Source organism: Typha latifolia, chromosome 11, assembly GCF_019914945.1.
Source record: "Typha latifolia isolate L0001 chromosome 11, TyphaL0001v2, whole genome shotgun sequence".
Classification (NCBI taxonomy): domain Eukaryota; kingdom Viridiplantae; phylum Streptophyta; class Magnoliopsida; order Poales; family Typhaceae; genus Typha; species Typha latifolia.
Window position 1 is genome coordinate 10,302,524 of NC_133096.1, and position 18,073 is coordinate 10,320,596.

General features: G+C 39.2%; 4 protein-coding genes across 4 annotated transcripts; 3 read left to right on the forward strand and 1 right to left on the reverse strand.

Moving 5' to 3' along the window:
* Positions 1–494: 494 nt before the first annotated feature.
* LOC140797238 (pentatricopeptide repeat-containing protein At2g33680-like) lies at positions 495–3,885 on the forward strand. Its single transcript, XM_073150526.1, has one exon. It carries the CDS (start codon positions 674–676, stop codon positions 3,245–3,247), a length of 2,574 nt encoding a protein of 857 aa, XP_073006627.1. The 5' UTR covers positions 495–673; the 3' UTR covers positions 3,248–3,885.
* Positions 3,886–6,082: 2,197 nt separating this feature from the next.
* LOC140797239 (F-box protein At2g26160-like) lies at positions 6,083–8,435 on the forward strand. The gene has a single exon (XM_073150527.1). It carries the CDS (start codon positions 7,078–7,080, stop codon positions 8,299–8,301), a length of 1,224 nt encoding a protein of 407 aa, XP_073006628.1. The 5' UTR covers positions 6,083–7,077; the 3' UTR covers positions 8,302–8,435.
* Positions 8,436–9,190: 755 nt separating this feature from the next.
* On the reverse strand, positions 9,191–12,796 carry LOC140798291 (uncharacterized). The gene is made up of 6 exons (XM_073152102.1): positions 11,783–12,796; positions 11,570–11,622; positions 10,397–10,563; positions 10,165–10,313; positions 9,553–10,053; positions 9,191–9,453 (listed from the first exon to the last, which is right to left on the reverse strand). The coding sequence occupies exons 1-5, from the start codon at positions 12,591–12,593 to the stop codon at positions 9,620–9,622; spliced, it is 1,614 nt and encodes a 537-aa protein (XP_073008203.1). The 5' UTR covers positions 12,594–12,796; the 3' UTR covers positions 9,191–9,453; positions 9,553–9,619.
* Positions 12,797–14,540: 1,744 nt separating this feature from the next.
* LOC140797277 (receptor-like protein EIX2) lies at positions 14,541–17,564 on the forward strand. Its single transcript, XM_073150604.1, has one exon. It carries the CDS (start codon positions 14,638–14,640, stop codon positions 17,323–17,325), a length of 2,688 nt encoding a protein of 895 aa, XP_073006705.1. The 5' UTR covers positions 14,541–14,637; the 3' UTR covers positions 17,326–17,564.
* Positions 17,565–18,073: the final 509 nt, after the last annotated feature.

Sequence of the window (18,073 nt, forward strand, 5' to 3'; positions counted from 1 at the left end):
AACTTGAGTTGTTAGAAAACTATTAGAGAACGGTGGCTTTGAAACAAAAGATCTTGACCGTGGCAAATACTTTAATATTCCTTTAAAAATTATAATATTAATCTAACTGTTAAAATAACCAATATCTCTATCTGTTATTAAATTTAATTTAAATTAATCTTAAACTAATTAGAGATATATGTAAAATAATAAAAAATAATCAAAGAGATAAAAATTAATTAAATTTTCATCAAGTTAATTATAAAAAGATATCAATACCTTATTTTGATATATATATATATATATATATATATATATATATATATATACACACATTACTCTCAATATTTATATCTTTTAATTGATAAAATATTAAGGTAATATTATTATAAAAAAATAATGTACACAATAATATATTTAAAAAATAATAATTAACTCTTTAACTGATAATATCTTTTAAATTTTGTACATTTATATTATATTTTTGAGGATTTTAATCATAGATTTTTATTAAACCGATTAATAAATAATTAACTCTGCGGTGCAAAAGAGTGCTATATTTTATATTCTAACACCGTAGTTGGTTGTGATCGTTCAGGATCCAAACCCGATAAGACAAATTTTTAAGCGGCTTATCGGATCCTTTCACGGTCTCCAGCAGAAACGAGCACGGCAGAGGAACTGAGAGGACTCCATGGATTTGGAGTTCTCGTCTCTTCTCAACTCGACCCCGTGGCCATCTTCTCCGAAGGCAAATCCCATCAATTCTCGCAGTCTCGAAATACCAACTCACCGGAGGTTCAAATCGATCGAATCCTCGGTTGGGTTCCATCAAAGGCGCTTTTTTTCGCCTCGCGCACCTCAGAATTCTGCTTTCATACCTCTTCTTCCAATAACAGATGCTAATTTCCGACTTTTTGGTTGCTCCAGAATAGCCCAATATGATAGCGATGATACCCTCAAAAACTACGCCATTAGCCTTAAAGAGTGGACCTCGAGAGGGTCTCTCATCAGTGGAAAAGCGATCCATGCCCGCTTGTTAAGAACAGGAGTAGAGCCTGATACCTTCCTCTATGATTGTTTGCTCAATATGTACTCAAAGTGCGGCACCATTTCATATGCTCGAAGGCTGTTTGACGAAATGCCAGATCGGGATGTCGTGGGTTGGACAGCAATGATTGCAGGGTACACCACAGAGAACGATGAGAAGGAGGGTTTGAGATTGTTCGTTGAGATGCATAGGGAGGGAATTCGACCAAATGGATTTGCTTTTGCAGCTGGACTTAAAGCTTGTTCGGTCTGTTTGGACTTGGATCTTGCGAAGCAGGTGCATGGAGAAGCAATAAAGATGCAACTTTTATCGGATTCGTATGTTGGATCTTCTCTGGTTGAAGTTTATATGAAGTGTGGGGAGATGGGGCTTGCTGAAAAAGTGTTCTTCAGTTTAAGGGAACGTAATTCTGTCTGTTGGAATGCGTTGTTCAGTGGTTATTCCGAGATGGGTGATAAGAGAGGTGTTATAATGCTTTTCCAGAAGTTGATGGAGTCTGAGACAAGGCCTAGCAAGTATAATTTTCCTATGGTTATCAAGTGTTTCGCAGAACTAGGTTTTGCAAGACATGCTCGGGTGGTTCATGGTTTGTTGGTGAAGATTGGATTGGAGATTGATAGTGTTTTAGGCAGTAGTCTTATTGACATGTACTCGAAATGTGAATCTGTTGAGGATGCATGGAAAGTCTTTGTTACGATAACTGAACCTGATGTTGTAGTTTGCAGTGTGATGATCTCATGTTATGATAGGCAGGATATGATTCTGGAAGCATTTGAACTTTTCGTAAATATGGGGAGCTTGGGAATCAAGCCAAATCAGTATATTTTTGTAGCGATTGCTAGTGCTGTTTCTAAAATCTGTGATCAAAGACTTTGTGGCAGCCTCCATGCTTGTATTTTGAAAAGTGGATTCATGATGGACAGAGAAGTGAGTAATGCTATTTTAAATATGTACATGAAAACTGGGGCTGTTAAAGATGGTTGTAAATTTTTTGATGCTATACTGAGCCGTGATCTTGTTTCCTGGAACACACTTTTGTCTGGATTTCACAATAAAAGCTGTTGCGAGCAAGGGCTGATATTCTTTAATCAAATGGTTACTGAAAATTTTGTACCTAACAAGTATACATATGTCAGCATTTTGAGATCTTGCACCAGCCAGATTGCTTCTAGCTATGGTGCCCAGGTTCATGCCCGCATCCTGAAGCACAATTTAGAAGGAGACTCCCATGTTGGAAAAGCACTTCTGGATATGTATGCAAATTGTGGGAATTTCACAAGTGCATCTCTGATATTTGCTGGACTGAAAGAAAGAGATGTCTTTTCTTGGACTCTGGTTATCTCTGGCTGTGCAAAGGCTGATCAGGGTGAACAGGCCATAATATATTACCGTGAGATGCAACGAGAAGGTGTAAGTCCCAATGAGTCCACACTAGCAAGCTGCTTGAGAGCTTGCTCTAACTTGGCGGCTTTAAGCTGCGGTCTCCAGTTCCACTCCTGGGTCATCAAATCAGGCCTGAGGAATGCATTTGTTTCAAGTGCTCTTGTAGATATGTATGTAAAATGTGGGAGCATAATGGATGCTGAGATAGTGTTTTATGGCTCTACTCTACGAGATGAAGTGTCATGGAATACAATTATTTGTGGGTATTCTAATCATGGATACTGGGTTAAGGCACTGGAAGCCTTTGAACAAATGGTAGATGAGGGCAAAAAACCTGATGAGACTACGTTCTTAGGTGTTCTCACAGCTTGCAGCCGTGCAGGATTGCTTAGTGAAGCACAGCAGTACTTTAATTCATTGAGCCAAGTCTATGGAATGAACCCTACAATTGAGCACAGTGCTTGCATGATAGACATTCTGGCTAAAGCAGGTAAACTTGATGAGGCTGAATCTTTCATCAAACAGATGAGAGTGAAACCAGATGCTTCAGTATGGAGGGCCATTCTTGGAGCTTGCAGAATGCATGGGAATGTTGAGCTTGCGGAAAGAGCAGCTGGAAAGCTATTTGAATTAGAGTCACATCTGGACTCTACTTGTATACTCTTGTCCAATGTATATGCAGCTTTAGGAAGGTGGAGTGATGTTTCAAGGGTTAGAAAAATGCTGAGCAGTCACAAGGTTAAGAAGGAGCCTGGATGTAGCTGGATCGAAGTCAATGGTCAGGTCCATGTGTTCCTCTCTCAAGATGGGAATGAGTTTAAGAAATGTACTTAAAAGAAGAACCAACTTTTTAGTGCTTTCCTCCAGATAGAGGGCATGTTCTTCATGATATTGCCAACTGGAAAGGGAGAAGACTGAGGCTGCTGGTCGGGCCGCAGAAGACAAGGCTAGAGCTAAGGCTCTTGCAAAGGAAGAAGATGAGAGGAAAAAGGTGAAAGCTGCTGCTAAGGAGGAGGGAGTAAAGCGGCTATTGAGGCAGTCCTTGTCCAAAAAAGGTAGACGCTAAAGAGGATTCCCCTGCTGGAGGTGCCAGTGCTGCTGATGTGGGTTTCTTAAAAGACTAGGTATTGAAAATGAATCACCTGAGGATAAGAAAGTTGAAGATGCAGATGTTGTTGAAGCATGCAGTGGGATGGTTCCTTGAATGATGAAACAAAGGAAGGAGATGGAGATGCTTCTAAGCAGATTACTGCTTCATGAACATAACTCTTTTCATTTGGCAGTTGCCTACTTACCTGTAACTCATAGTAGTATCTTGTGGTTAGCTTTAAGGGTTTATAAGCATTTGGGAGTTGACGATTTCATATGAACTTTGGTTCAGCATTTGCTTACCTACTGTATTTCTTTTCAACTGGATTGTGTATGATGCAGTTGGAGCTTAAATGAGAAATTCTTTCTTCCTTAGCATCAAATTGTGCTTAATTTCATGAAATCATTTCTGCCTCTTATAAAGTGTTCACATTGAACTTGAAAGGTACAATGTGCAGCGGGGCATTAAGTTCTTACCTGAAATTGTGATACTAGATTACATACTAGGTGGCCCAAAGTATTGATGGATTATATGACCAGGAACATTAGTAATTTTCAAAGCTAAAGACTATTCAGCTATTAACTAAGCAACTCATAGTTGGGCAAAAATCGGTATCTCTCCCTTGGTTTGTGAAAATAAAGGGCTTTGTGTCCACTCCTTATTTGTTGTAAGATAGAACAAGAAATAGCAGGTTCTTTGAATGTCTCACATCATGTAAAGTCTGGACTCTGGTTTTTGGTGTTAAACCTTTTTATTTGATGATACATGCTTGATGAAATTTTTATTGCATTCTTCATACTTGAGTTTCAGAAACTTCTCTATCAAGCTATAATTTGCTTGTGCAGTAGGAGCTCTTTTTTTTATTTTCCTTTTCCGAAGCTAATTTCCTTCGGAGATCTGGGATGTGGCTTCATGCCTTAATTTGAGTTACAACTTGTGCCTTCTCTTGTTGTCGGAGTGTTTCCATATTCTGCACTGTTATGCAGTACTTTCTTGACAACTTCATTTTTAAACCAGCAGATTGAATAGCAGAGTTCAGATAAATTTTTTGTACCAATTTGGTGAGCTACTACATTTTTAATATACAGATTACAGCAGTCCATTGTTTGGGCTTTTCTGCTTCAGTTTGCTGCTAAATCACATTGAGGTTGGTCCGGAAAAAGAAAGTTAATTCAAAGAGAAAATGATTTAACAAAAGTGCAATAATTCCAGTAAGTCTGTGCTGCAGCATGGCTTCATTAATTTGGAAGAAGATCTGCACATGGATGAAGGAGAAAAGCTGACTATTTTCTACTAAATCTATGTATTCATCTATTCTTCTGTAAAGAGTTGATCAATCCTTATGAGGGTTCCTTTCTCTTTTTTGGGTGAGATTTTCCTTTCCCTCAATAAGATGTCTTACTCTGTTAGGACCACACATGAAAGTAAGTCTGTTTCTTCGCGCTATCTTAGCAAAGCTGTCTGCAAGGTTCCTATCTCGCGGAATTTTCTCGAGCTGAAAATACTCTCTAGTTGCTGCAAGTAACATTTTAGCCTCTTTTATTAATAAATTCTCCATCCTAGGCACCCGGGAGTTCTCATTGAATGCTGAAATGATGCCTTGATGATCTCCTCTTGCTATTAATGGAAATAGCTTATATTGGAGGGCAAGAAGAATGATATTTAATAGTGCAGCAGCTTCACTCTGTCCAGAATACATTCCCTGTAGTGCTAGGCAGCTACAAGCTGCTACATTTCCATGGCCATCTAGTATCAAGCCACCTACTCCTCCTTCTATGTATTCTCTCTGATTTGATGCTGAACCATCAAAATAACCTATGAAATAGTGTTGTTCTGGTATGCAGCCCATCAATGCTATATAATTGTCAGGTAATCCAGGAAAGCATTAAAAAATTTCAGAGCATGAACTGTTGACCTGATAAAAGAATTCTTATATGTAATAACATTCAATAATTTAAAGAATAGAAAAGAAAAAAAGATAAATTTACCTTTGATCTTCCATCTTGGGTGAGTGTAAAAAGTTTGATGCCATCCTTGTCAACCTTTGGTTGTATAAATTTCAACTGGATGTCTTGGAGAAGCATCCTGGCATGCATCATTAACTCAGCTCCAACCCTTCTTGATATTTGCCAAGAAATCTTTTTCTTCCTGGTTATATGGGTATTACTCATTGTTCTCCCAGAGTTCTTGAAAGAAAGAGAAAAGAAAGGAGAAAGAAGAAATCAATATCAAAGATTTGGATTGAGAGGGGAAGAGAGAGCAGAATGCCATCAAGATTCGAGAGAGCTGTTACCTGAGAGAGACGAGAACTCATTGTTCTTGAGAGAGAAGTAAAGTTTAATAGAGAGAAGAGAGGATTTGTGATTTCTTTGGTATGCGGGAGAAGAGAGAACAAACAGATAGAACTAAAATTTTCATATAGAGGAGGGAGGTAACGGTAGAATTATTTAAAATCCAGTTATGCGCGAATCGGAACGGTTGGGTCCTCGATCGTACGGGTCGGGTCGGATCGGGTCAGACCCGATTAGACCTGGACCTGCTGCTTTTTAATCGTTTTGCACTCTGAAGTTTACGACGTTCACCGCGGGTCGGTAGAAGGAGAAAAGGAGCAGGTCGGACGAAGTTGACGCCATTAGTCTTAAAGAGTGCACGTCGAGAGGGTTTCTCATCAGTGGGAAAGCCAGCCATCCGTGCTCGCTTGTTAAGGACAGGAGTAGAGCCTGATACCTTCCTCTATGATTGCTTGCTCAATATGTACTCAAAATGCGGCATCATTTCATATGCACGAAGACTGTTTGACGAAATGCCAGAGATCGGGATGTCATAGGTTGGACGGCAATGATTGCAGGGTACGCCACAGAACGATAGCGAGGAGGGTCTGAGGTTGTTCGCTGAGATGGCATAGGGAGGGAATTCGACCAAATGGATTTGCTTTTGCAGCTGGACTTAAAGCTTGTTCGGTCTGCTTGGACTTGGATCTTGCGAAGCAGGTGCACGGAGAAGCAATAAAGATGTAATTTTTATCGGATTCGTATGATGGGTCTTCTCTGGTTCAGTGGTTATTCCGAGATGGGTGATAAGAGAGGTGTCATAATGCTTTTCGAGAAGATGATGGAGTCTGAGACAAAGTCTAGCAAGTATAATTTTCCTATGATTATCAAGTATTTTGCAGACGTGGGTGTTATTTTCATGTTAATTTTGGACGAAAAAAATATATTTAACAATAGGCTAACATTAAAGAAAAGATTATTTTGAAACATTTGAATAGTTTAGCAGCTCTTAGATTTTTTTAAAGAAAAGGAGTATAAGTAATATTCGGTCATATTTTAAGAGATTGTCCTACTAATTAATCACAGAAGTCCTACTCAGACTTGGACTCGGGTTTAAAAAAGAAAACAGAGAGAAGAAGAAGAGAGTGTAGTAATATTCTAAAGCCGGACTTGGACTTGGACTCGGCTTAAGTCTAAACTACATTAACCTAATCCTTCTCGGTTACGGATATTTAGTATCGTACATAGTAGCATCGGTATAAATTAAAATTGAGAGAGGCCCTAGGGCAGCAGGAGATAAAACAATGGAGTATTCCGGAAGCAGCTATTGCCGTTCATGGTCTGAGCTCCCAGGGGATACCATACAACTGATATCTGAAAAGACGGCCGACGTTGCCGACTTCGTTCGGCTCCGTGCGGTCTGCTCGTCATGGCGTTGTGCGGCGCAGCGTCCTTCCAAGATGCCAACACAGCTCCCGTGGTTGATGCTAAATAATGATAATCCTCGCAGCGAGACCCGCCGTTTCTTGTGCCCTGCAAGCGGCGAAGAATACACCCTGTTCTTGCCCGAGGCCGTTGCATGCAAAATATCCGGCTCGTCGCACGGATGGTTGGTTCTGTTCCGCCTCCCCACCGGCGCGGTCTCCTTACTAAATCCCTTCACTCGGGTTCAGATCCCTCTGCCCTCCTTGAGCAGCTTCCCTCGCAAGTTGCATTACGACGCCGCCGACAGCGAGGAGTATGAGGGGGAATCCGAAGACGATGAGGAGGAGTATGAGAGGAAATCCGAGGAGGAGGGGAATTTCTACACCTGTCGCGTCTCGTTGTCTTCGAGCCCGACGATGTCGTCCGACTGCGTGGTCATGGCCATTAAGGAGAATTCAAATGTGTTTGCTTACTGTCGTCCCGGTGACGACGCCTGGACTTTCGTCCAAACCACTTTGCACTACAATATCTGGTCAATAACGTATAAGGACGGGCGGTTCTACGTGATGGATTTTCAAGGGAGTGGCGAGGTCAGGTACGCGGCTCACCCTTTCACGTTAATTGGGGAGATCCAGCGATGCCCATTCGGCTCAATCCCATCAGTTAGTTTTGGTTTGATAGAGTCCTGCTGCATATTGAGTTCCGATCCAAACAACACGGAGTTGGTAATGGTCGTCCACACTGAGAAATTAGGCAGACGTAGTGGCTTTCAGAGTTTTAACGCTTTCTTGCTGGGCCTCCCAGTCCCGGATCCTGCTACAAAACAAACGGGGATGCGATTACGAGGATGGCGCGAGAATGAAAGCTTATCTGAGCACGCATTGTTCTGGGCCGGAGGGCAATTCTTAACGATGGATGCTAGCCGGTTCGCCGGAATTATCAACGGGAACTGCGTCTACTATCCAGTTTATGAAAATGCTCGTTATTACGTCAAACAATTCAAGCCTAATGAGAAAACTTCATGCCGTACCGCGCCGCCGCCGCCCAGAGAAGGAGTATATTTCAATCAATTGCCCATGTGGATTGCACCTACGCTATGCTAACTTTGTTGATCTTAATAGTTAGTTTGAATTAATAGTATTCTGTTTCTGTAATTATGCATACTAGCATACATGTAATTGCACGTAATTAATTTGCTGAAGTGCTGTGCATAGCATGTGGGATCATTATTATTTTCCGTCTCTTTTGTCTACTGCTTGGCTCCGCAGCTTTTATGCAGTGATAATTTCTTGAGTAACTAACACGGCTTTCCTTATTCTGCCAAAGAAACTACTGGATACGCCAACTTTGCATGCAATTTGCTTTACAAGGCAGATCAGTGTCTGTGAGTCCCCTTAATCACAACTCTGCACGGGAAAGGACTTTCTTAATCTTTTTGTCCGTTTGTATGTTTTCTTATATGTAGACAAGCTACACGGTGTGCAGTTTTAAGAAGACCTCCAGAAGTAGTTTCAATCTCAGTGACGCATAGCTACAAACACCTCAAATGCACTTAAGCCTTAATAACCCTCAATACCTCTTCTGCAGAACTATCAGCCTCCTGATTACAAACAACACCTGATATAAGTATAAAAGAAACATTACTTTAATTTACAACATACCACCATCTCTTATAAAACCTCTTCCAAATGTATTGGCAAAGTTGTTCTCCCGTCAATTATCTTATCCTAGTCTGTATTTGTATACCCAGAATAATATAAACGAGTTTATCTCCTCCTAAAATCATCCCATTTAGCATTTGTATCAAAGTTGCAATTCTGGGAAAGAAAGTATATACAGATAGTTTCCTCCATAAAATCAAACCGTACCATACAAGAGCATATGTTTCAGCAGAGTAACTGCAGATGTTATGAAGCAGGCACCTAAAAGCAACAGAAAGAAAAGAAAAGAAAAGCAATAAAAAGAACATCACACACTTCACAAAGAAAGGTCTGTCTGCTAAAATAGATCACCGATTCATTTAATTGCGAATGTATAAGTAGTTTGCCATTTAGAAATTTGATCCAAAAATATACAATATGTCGGTTATTTTTCCTCAAAGGTATCTAGAAGCATAGAGACGGTTACTCTAGTCACAGTACATGCCCTAATATACTTGCAAGGTCTACTCTCGTTGCAAAAAGATGGGTGACTCTACTCACCAGCATCACAGAGTCGTGTTCCCAGTCAGTTGGACAGTAACTATCAAAGATGATCTGCAAGAAGGTTTGACATACAACAAACATAGAGAAAGCAAGTCAAAGGAACATCCTACTCCTGCATTAAACCATTAACACTAAAATCCATATATGTACCTCAACTTCGATAAAAGTGACTGTTCCCAGTAAATAACTATCATCAACAGCCATCTATCTTCTTCAGTTACTCGGTTTCTGCCATGTCATCATCGGAGGATGGGTTTTCTACCTCACTGCCGCTGCTCATATCATCAGCTACAGGTGAGAAATAATCTTTGCCTGAGCCTATAGTATCATACTTGACAAATTTAGCCTGAAACTCCCCTTCATTTCCACCTTTTCTTTTTCTCCGTCCATTACTCGTCAATTTCATGGAATTAGCAGCAACCATAAAAGCATTATCCATCATTTCCATGTCATCATCCTTTGCATCCTTCACAACAGCATCTCCTTGCTTATCGAAGAAGAAAAGATCAGCATCTGTCCTTTTGCTGGCTGAATTGAATATCGTGCCCTCAGAAGTAACTTTAGACTCATTGTATATCAACCTCTTGAGAAGTTTGGAAAGATTATCTCCGAACAGCCTCATACCCTTATCTTCAAGATCTACGACCCACTCTGCATACAAAGAGTCGAAAATCAAAACATAAAGATATCTTGGAAAGCATTTGACGAAGATATCAGCAACAGAACAAAAAATAACAATATGAGAAGGTCAGATGGGCGCACTAAGAAGAGCTTGAGGTGTGGCAGAATTTGGTCTGTTAGGTTTCCCCAAAGCAACCTGATGAGTGATCCATTTAATCAAACTATTTGGAATACTAGATGTTGAGAATGCATTCAAATATGACATGGCTCTTCCCTGATCTCCTTTATTCCTGCTATGAAAAATGACTTTCAGAACAAAATTTCTAATAATCCAAAGATCTCAAACAATAATCATATTCCATTTGCCCCTGACCTGGCAACTTGGATTGCTTCATGAGAAACAATCAATCTTGTCATGACAATACAAATTATGGAATCATCAGCTTGTTCCACTTCAACTTCAGGATTAATGAATGAGTAATCTACCAAGATAAGAGCATCATAGAGGATGTCCCGAACCACATTTTCATCCATTGTACCCTGAGTTAAGCAAACTAAGATTAGTGCATATTATCAATATTCAGCCAATCTCTAGGTAGGAGGAGACTGATAAAATATCTAGATATACTTTTAACTGTGAAGATACACAATAAGTATGATAAGACAAGAGTCACAAGACACATTAATGGAAAGTTATCTAAAAGATCTTGCACATACTCTAGGCCTGAAACTAACTTGCAAGACAAATAATTGCACCCTTCAGCACAGGAAGCATTGAAATATCAAGAAAGCTGAGCAGAAGAACAGGATGTTCTTATATTCCAAGTTAAGGAGGGCTGACTATATATCTCCTAGCTGATGAGGGAGAACACTCCTTGGTAGTTATCATGTGCCCAGCTCAACAAGCTCAGACAAGCTTCTCGTTTTTGTTGATTTCAGTAAATATGCAAAGATCTTTTACTTGAATATGGCATACAAACCAATGCAAGTTATGACAAAGAATCATTTCATAACTCAACAACAAAAAGAATCATGAGATAATGGAAGCTAATTGATTTAACTCTTTTCTTATGATGGCAAGCATGAGTGCAAAAACACAGCATAATTTCAAAACCAGTTTAACAATGTTTGCTCAACTAGCAGGACTTTCACTGCTTGCTCAGTAGAATACAGCTTTTACAACAAATCAATGGAGTTCTAGAGATAATCCTCTAGTCACAGAGCTTTCTAACATTGGAAGCACAAAATGGCAGGATATTTATTTCATATATCACAAGTATTAAGCTCCAAAACAACCAAGATGGAATTTCGACTCATTATAACAACTCGAATAAGAACATGTTAAATTAAAAGTACTAATATAATATTTATAATATCAACCATGAATAATAATTAGTTCGTATCAAATCCACCTTCTTGATGTATTAAGTGATTTATTCAGCTAAGATTGTCAAATCTCTATGATCATATCAAGTTTGTACAGTTGAAAATGAACCCAAAAATATTTTGTTCAGTATCTGGAAATTCAGAGATAATTTTTACTTACCAAGAGGGAGGAAACAGGCAGTAACGGATCAAGCAGCAGTCTCAATAAAATCCCTGTTTACCACCATATATTAGTCTGAATCTGATCACATATAGAGTTCAAAGTATCTGTATTTTCCTAGTGTGAAGTTATAAGCAAGAAACAAGACTACATCATGTACCCTAGCACTAAATGTTCTTATAAAATGTAGAATTGGGCAGGCAACCCACTTACCAAAAAATACACGGTTCTGAAACACGGTTATCGAACTGACTGCCCAAATCCTCAGTTCCTTCTGCAGGTCAGGCCTCGGAGTCCCATCACCTTGCACCTTCAAACACAACCTAAGCAAAAAAGCCTCGGTGATAACAACACCAGCCAAATATTCAATCCCACATCCATCTTTCCCCAACCCATCCGTTATCTCCTCATTCACCAGTGGAAAAAGAAGACCGAAACCATTCCCTTTACTCGAATGCAGCACAGTCCAGACACGAACAAGATCCCTGAATCCCGGAAGCAAGAACCCGTCAGCAGAATCTCTCCCATTGCCTCTCTTGCTACTAGAAATGCTAATGTAGCTCAATACACCTTCGACCAGAGATTCAATCTGCTTCATTACTTTCTTCGCCTCTTTCCCCGATAGCTTATTTGCCTCGAGAATACAATAATACAGCTCCGAAACAACAGGAGCGAGCAACGCTATACACTTTGTACCACCGCAGGAGGCGGAGCAAGCGCTGAGAAGCTGGAGGAGATCCTTGACCGCCATGAGACGACTGATAAGCTCCTTTCTTGAAGCAATCGACTCATGGTAGCCTACGGCGGAGTAGAACCAGATGATCTCAAGAGGGGGATCGACACTGGATTGTAGTAGGCGGAAGAAGATGGAATGGAATGCGGAGAAATCGCACGAAGCCCTCTGGACCTCGACGAGGAACCGATCAACGGATTCTTTGAGCATGGATTGGAAGCTAGGGCCGCCGAGAGAGCCAAAACCGAGAGATTTCGCCATTGAGGGGGATTCGAGGAGCACGGAATCCATTATGATTTATGGGAAGATCAATCGATGGTCGAGCGCGAAGAGAAGAAGAAGCGGAGGAACCCTAGAATTCTCGACCGTAGGGATTTCGATTCGAAGGGTTTTGGGGGGAAAGGATTAGGGTTAGGGTTTTTTTTTTTCTTTGCAACGTCTCGACTCTCGAGATCGTGGGGTTTATGACTGGGAAACTCGGGTACGTGGCCGGTGAACCGCGTGCACAGTTATTCGTTTGAATATATAGTGCTTTCCCACGGGGGTGAGAAGGCATCTACGTAGATATAGATGAATTCGGCAACGATTATCTTTTGCTTCCGTAAAGTCGGCGCATCCGGACCGTCGGCAGCGACTTTTCCAATCGGTAATTGAGAGGAAGCCAGAACGACAAGTTTATATTGATTTGTCTAATGAAATATTGGCTATGAAGGCTTAGTGATATAATTTTGCTAGTTTAGAGGTTATATGTGCCTATTTTTGATTCTTGAAGGTTTGAAAGTGATACTGAGTAATGTGAATAATAATAAAAGTGAAACATAAAATATTTTTAATAATTTTTTGTAAATATCTAACAAGGTTAGGCTCGGATAACACAAGATAAAATTGTCATTTTTCTTTAAATTTGACTAGAGAAAATCTTGATGCTGAAATTTCACCACCATTAATAGATTTTCTAAGTATATCTCATTATTTGTTTTCTCTTGGAATTCTATAAATAAATATAATTTCTAGCGTCCTACAAAAGGCAACATTATTTTCAAACGGAGTCTCATTCTAGGCTTTAAAAATATTAATCTAGAATAGAAAATATTTTATTAATTTGACTTTACAATATAATTTTATTTAATTTTACTTTAATCTAAAAGTACTTATTTATTAAGTTTATTTTACATCTATAATTACTTTAATTTATCTATATAATAACTAATTATTAAAAAAACTAACCACCGATCACTTTCGAGATATTTTAAGCAAAACACAATGATCCAATAAAAAATATTCATATGATAGAGTATCAGTGATAATAAAAACAAAATATATGATAATTTTTATAAATTTGCTGAAAAATCTAATCAAGCTTAGGTTTTAATAATCCAAAAGGAGATTGCCATTAATATAATCAAGCTTAGGTTGGAATTAAACAACCATTAATATAATTTTTTAAGTCCACTGTCTTAGTCTTTTCCCTTTCTTTCTCTGGAATTCCACAAATGAGTACAATATTGAGCGTATCATATCGGACAACGTTATTTTTAAATGCTATCTCATTCAGGACTTTGTTTCTTGGACTCACTGTAGAATAAACTACCATGGACCCTGATGCTTTGGACGTATTTTTAAAACATTTATTGTTCGGTTGAAATAAAATGGACATCTAATGTTTTTGTTTCCACAAATCAAAGGTCGCTTAGCTATCATCCATTGTTGTAAGATAGATAATCAACTGATTTAGAAGCTTAAGTTGTTAGGCTGGACCAGGTTTAAATTGATGACCCAATCAAATTGATTTTGTTATCACGTTAGATAACTAACTTATAGAAAAATTTGAGTCGTTTTAAAAAATAGAGAAAAGAACAATGTATAGACAAAGGTGAAGATGATTTGTCATGCCAATGGGATAGTGATCAGATTGTTAAAATGGGATTATGCTATTTAAGTGTTCCTAGAGTTCAAATCTCAGCGACACTAATTTAATTAGAACATTATTAAATTTTCATTTATTTGAGAAAAAGAAAAAGAAAAGAAATATATACCATTATTATTTGAGAGTAAGTGACAATCTAGACTCTGGAATTCCCCAACCATTACAATTTCCATACTCTTCTTGTTTCCTTCCGTGGAATTCCACAGCCATCGTAATCTTCGTACTTGGATGCTCAAATGTCTCTTTCCACCAGTGAAGTAAATAACATGTGGTACATAGAAGAAGAAGAAGAAGAAGAAGAAATATTCTCTACTAATATTGCCTTTATGCCTTGACTATTGCGAGAGCCGCTTATATGATCCTATTAATCCCAGGTGTTTGGAAGCTAGAAGAAGTAAAAGAAGTTTAATGGCCAAGGCCACAAGATCCTCTATCCAATGTTGTCGTATCGTCCTAATAATGATATGGGTTCTACTGGCCCAATATCAAATCCCCATTTCCTCCATATCTGTGGAGCCCAAAGGAGGAGGAAGGAATTGCATCCAGATAGAGAGGGATGCACTTCTTTCCTTCAAAGCAAGCATTGAAGATCCCAGTGATGTCCTATCTTCTTGGCAGACTGGCCGAAACTGCTGTCGGTGGAGGGGCGTCGTGTGCAGCAACAGGACAGGCCATGTTGTGAAGCTCGACCTCCATAACAACTTCACCCACATCAACTATGAGTACAACACTGACATGATCAATTATAAGTTTCGGACGTTGGGCGGTGAGATCAGTTCTTCTCTGCTGGCTATAGAGCATCTCAACTACCTCAATCTAAGCTACAACGACTTCGGACATAAGCGGATACCAGAATTCATTGGCTTCTTCAAAAACTTGAAGTATCTCGACCTCACTGATGCAGGCTTCGGTGGAAGCATACCTCCTCAGCTCGGTAATCTCACTAAGCTACTACATCTCGATCTTTCTTTTAACTCCTTGGAGTCGGTTGATTATGTAGATTGGTTACCGCGTCTCTCTTCCTTGAAGTACCTCGACATGACCGAGGTAAACCTCAGTGCTGCTGTGGATGGGGTGCAGGTCATGAGCATGCTTCCAGCTTCTCTAAGAGTTCTTTATCTATTTGATTGCAATCTCAACGCTACGTTTTCTTCTCTGCCTCTTTATTCTTCTAATCTCACATCACTTGTGAGCCTTGATCTTGGGTACAACTACTTCCATAGTACTATTCTTGATGGCCTGCTAGAAAATATGACCTCCCTCAAAAAACTTGGGCTCGAAGGCAATGATCTCATTGGGGACATAGCAGAATTGATGAAAAGGTTGCCGCCCAAGATAGAGGAGTTGGATTTGTCTGCAAATAACTTGACCGGAAGTCTGCCAAGTTGGCTCGAGCACATGACCAGTCTAAGGTATCTTGATCTCAGTAACAACAGCCTCAGCGGTCACATACCTTCCGGGATTGGAAAGCTCACTAATTTGAGCAGTTTGTATTTGAGTTCCAATCACTTCGTTGGGATTATATCAGAAGATCATTTTGCAAATCTGACGAGATTAGAATATTTATCCTTGTTCGACAACAGCAACCTGACGATGGTAGTAGACCCAAATTGGATCCCTCCATTCAAATTGAATTTAGTAGACTTGAGCTCCTGCAATCTGGGACCCCATTTTCCTACGTGGATTCGATCGCAGACTGACATTATCTATTTAATGATGTCTAATACAGGAATAGACGATAGGTTGCCAGATTGGTTTTGGAATGTCATTTCTTCGGTTGAATATATTGATCTCTCTCTAAACCAGATTAGCGGAGTATTACCATCAACTCTGGAGTTCTTGTCAGCAGCATATGAAATAAATCTGAATTCAAATCAGTTCCATGGTGGGGTCCCAAAATTACCGACGAGTCTTTGGTTGTTGGATCTTTCAAACAACAGTATTACTGGTACCATCCCATTATCTATGTGCAACCAGGTGCAATCCTTAGGAATTTTGGATCTATCACACAACCGCCTATCAGGACAACTTCCTCAATGTTTGACAAGCAGGAAATCTTTTAGAGCTGATCCTGGCAACTTGACACCGATAGGTTCCGAACTCTCAATAGTAAACTTTCGCAACAACAGCCTCTCTGGTGAATTCCCTTTGTTCTTTCGAGGTTGTCAGTATCTTAATTTTCTTGATCTTTCTTATAATAACTTCTATGGAAGCTTGCCGATATGGATAGGTAAAAGATTACCACAGCTAGCCTTTCTCTTATTAAGGTCTAACATGTTTTCTGGCTATATACCTATTCAGCTTGCAAAATTAGATTATCTCCATGTTTTGGATCTTGCTCACAATAATCTATTAGGAACCATAGCTCCATCTCTCGTGAACTTCACAGCAATGACTACAGTCTCCTCGTACGGAAGTTATTATCTCCCTGATTTCATTAGCCTTTTAGTGGTCACAAAAGGACAAGCTCTCAAATACTATACCAATACAATAATGTCTCTCATGTCGAGCCTCGACTTATCAAGCAACTGTCTAAGTGGAACTATCCCTCAAGAGATAGGAGGCCTTGCTACATTGAAAAATTTGAACTTGTCTGGGAATCGATTGATTGGGTATATTCCAGAGACGATGGGTGGTCTACGGTCATTGGAGTCTCTTGACCTATCAAATAATGAGCTTTATGGTGAAATTCCTCCAACTCTACCAGCTTTAACTTTTTTGAGCTATTTGAACTTGTCCTATAATAACCTCTCAGGAAGAATACCTTCTGGGCAGCAACTACAAACATTTGACGATCCGTCAGTCTACGAAGGCAACAATGATCTTTGTGGACCTCCTATTTCCAAGAATTGTTCGGGAGATGGGACGACTCTAAATGATCCTCTAGAACAGGAAGATGGAAACGATATGTCATCTTTTTATCTCAGCATGGGTCTAGGATTTGCAGTGGGGCTTTGGGTGGTCATTGGTCCATTACTGTTCAAGAGGACATGGAGCGCAGCTTATTTTCTCTTCATTGACAACATCTGTGATAAGATCTATGTGTTTATGGTTCTTAATTGGGCTAGGCTCATTGCCAACATCAAGAAGAAATAAAGCAGAGGCGTGGTTATGCAAACGGAGGAGTTTCCATGGTTCATATCAAGGAGATTAGTCACTGTTTATTGCAATATTGTGTGATTATGCTATCAACATCCAAATCTTGATCACACCTTATAACAGATAAAAGAAGTAGATATGTATCAAATATGTTGGTCATCTGATCTCTTCCATGTAATCTATATATCAGACTTGTAAGTGTCTTTCACATCTTCAACATGCTGTTTTTCTACTAAGGTTGTGTTGTTGAAAAGTAGTTAAAACTCCAATCTATCAGATGCAGTAACTTTTGTTACCTTACAAATTATCACAACTTTACTAATTTACATAGCTTTGGTAATTAACATAACTTTTTTCTATCTTACTTTTATTATTTTACTAAGTCTACATTCTTATTCGTTTTCCTCCTTTAAAATTCTATCCCTAAATATAACAATGTTTTTTCTTCCTTCCTTCCTTCTATGGCTTGATGGAGGAGAAATTTTAGTTGCCAATAATTCCATCCGCGTAGGACCAATGCTCAGGAATACAGTTCAGTTGAACACATAACAATGGGAGATATCCTAATTTGCTGTTGGCATTTAATTGTATCTTAGCATCAAACCGTCACTTAGCTATCATCCATTTTGTAAGGTAATCAGCTTATTTAGAAGCTTAAGTAGGTTTAAATGATGACCTAGTCAAACTTATTTTGTTAATCATGTTAGATAACCAATTAATGAAAAAAAATGGAGTCATACTAAGA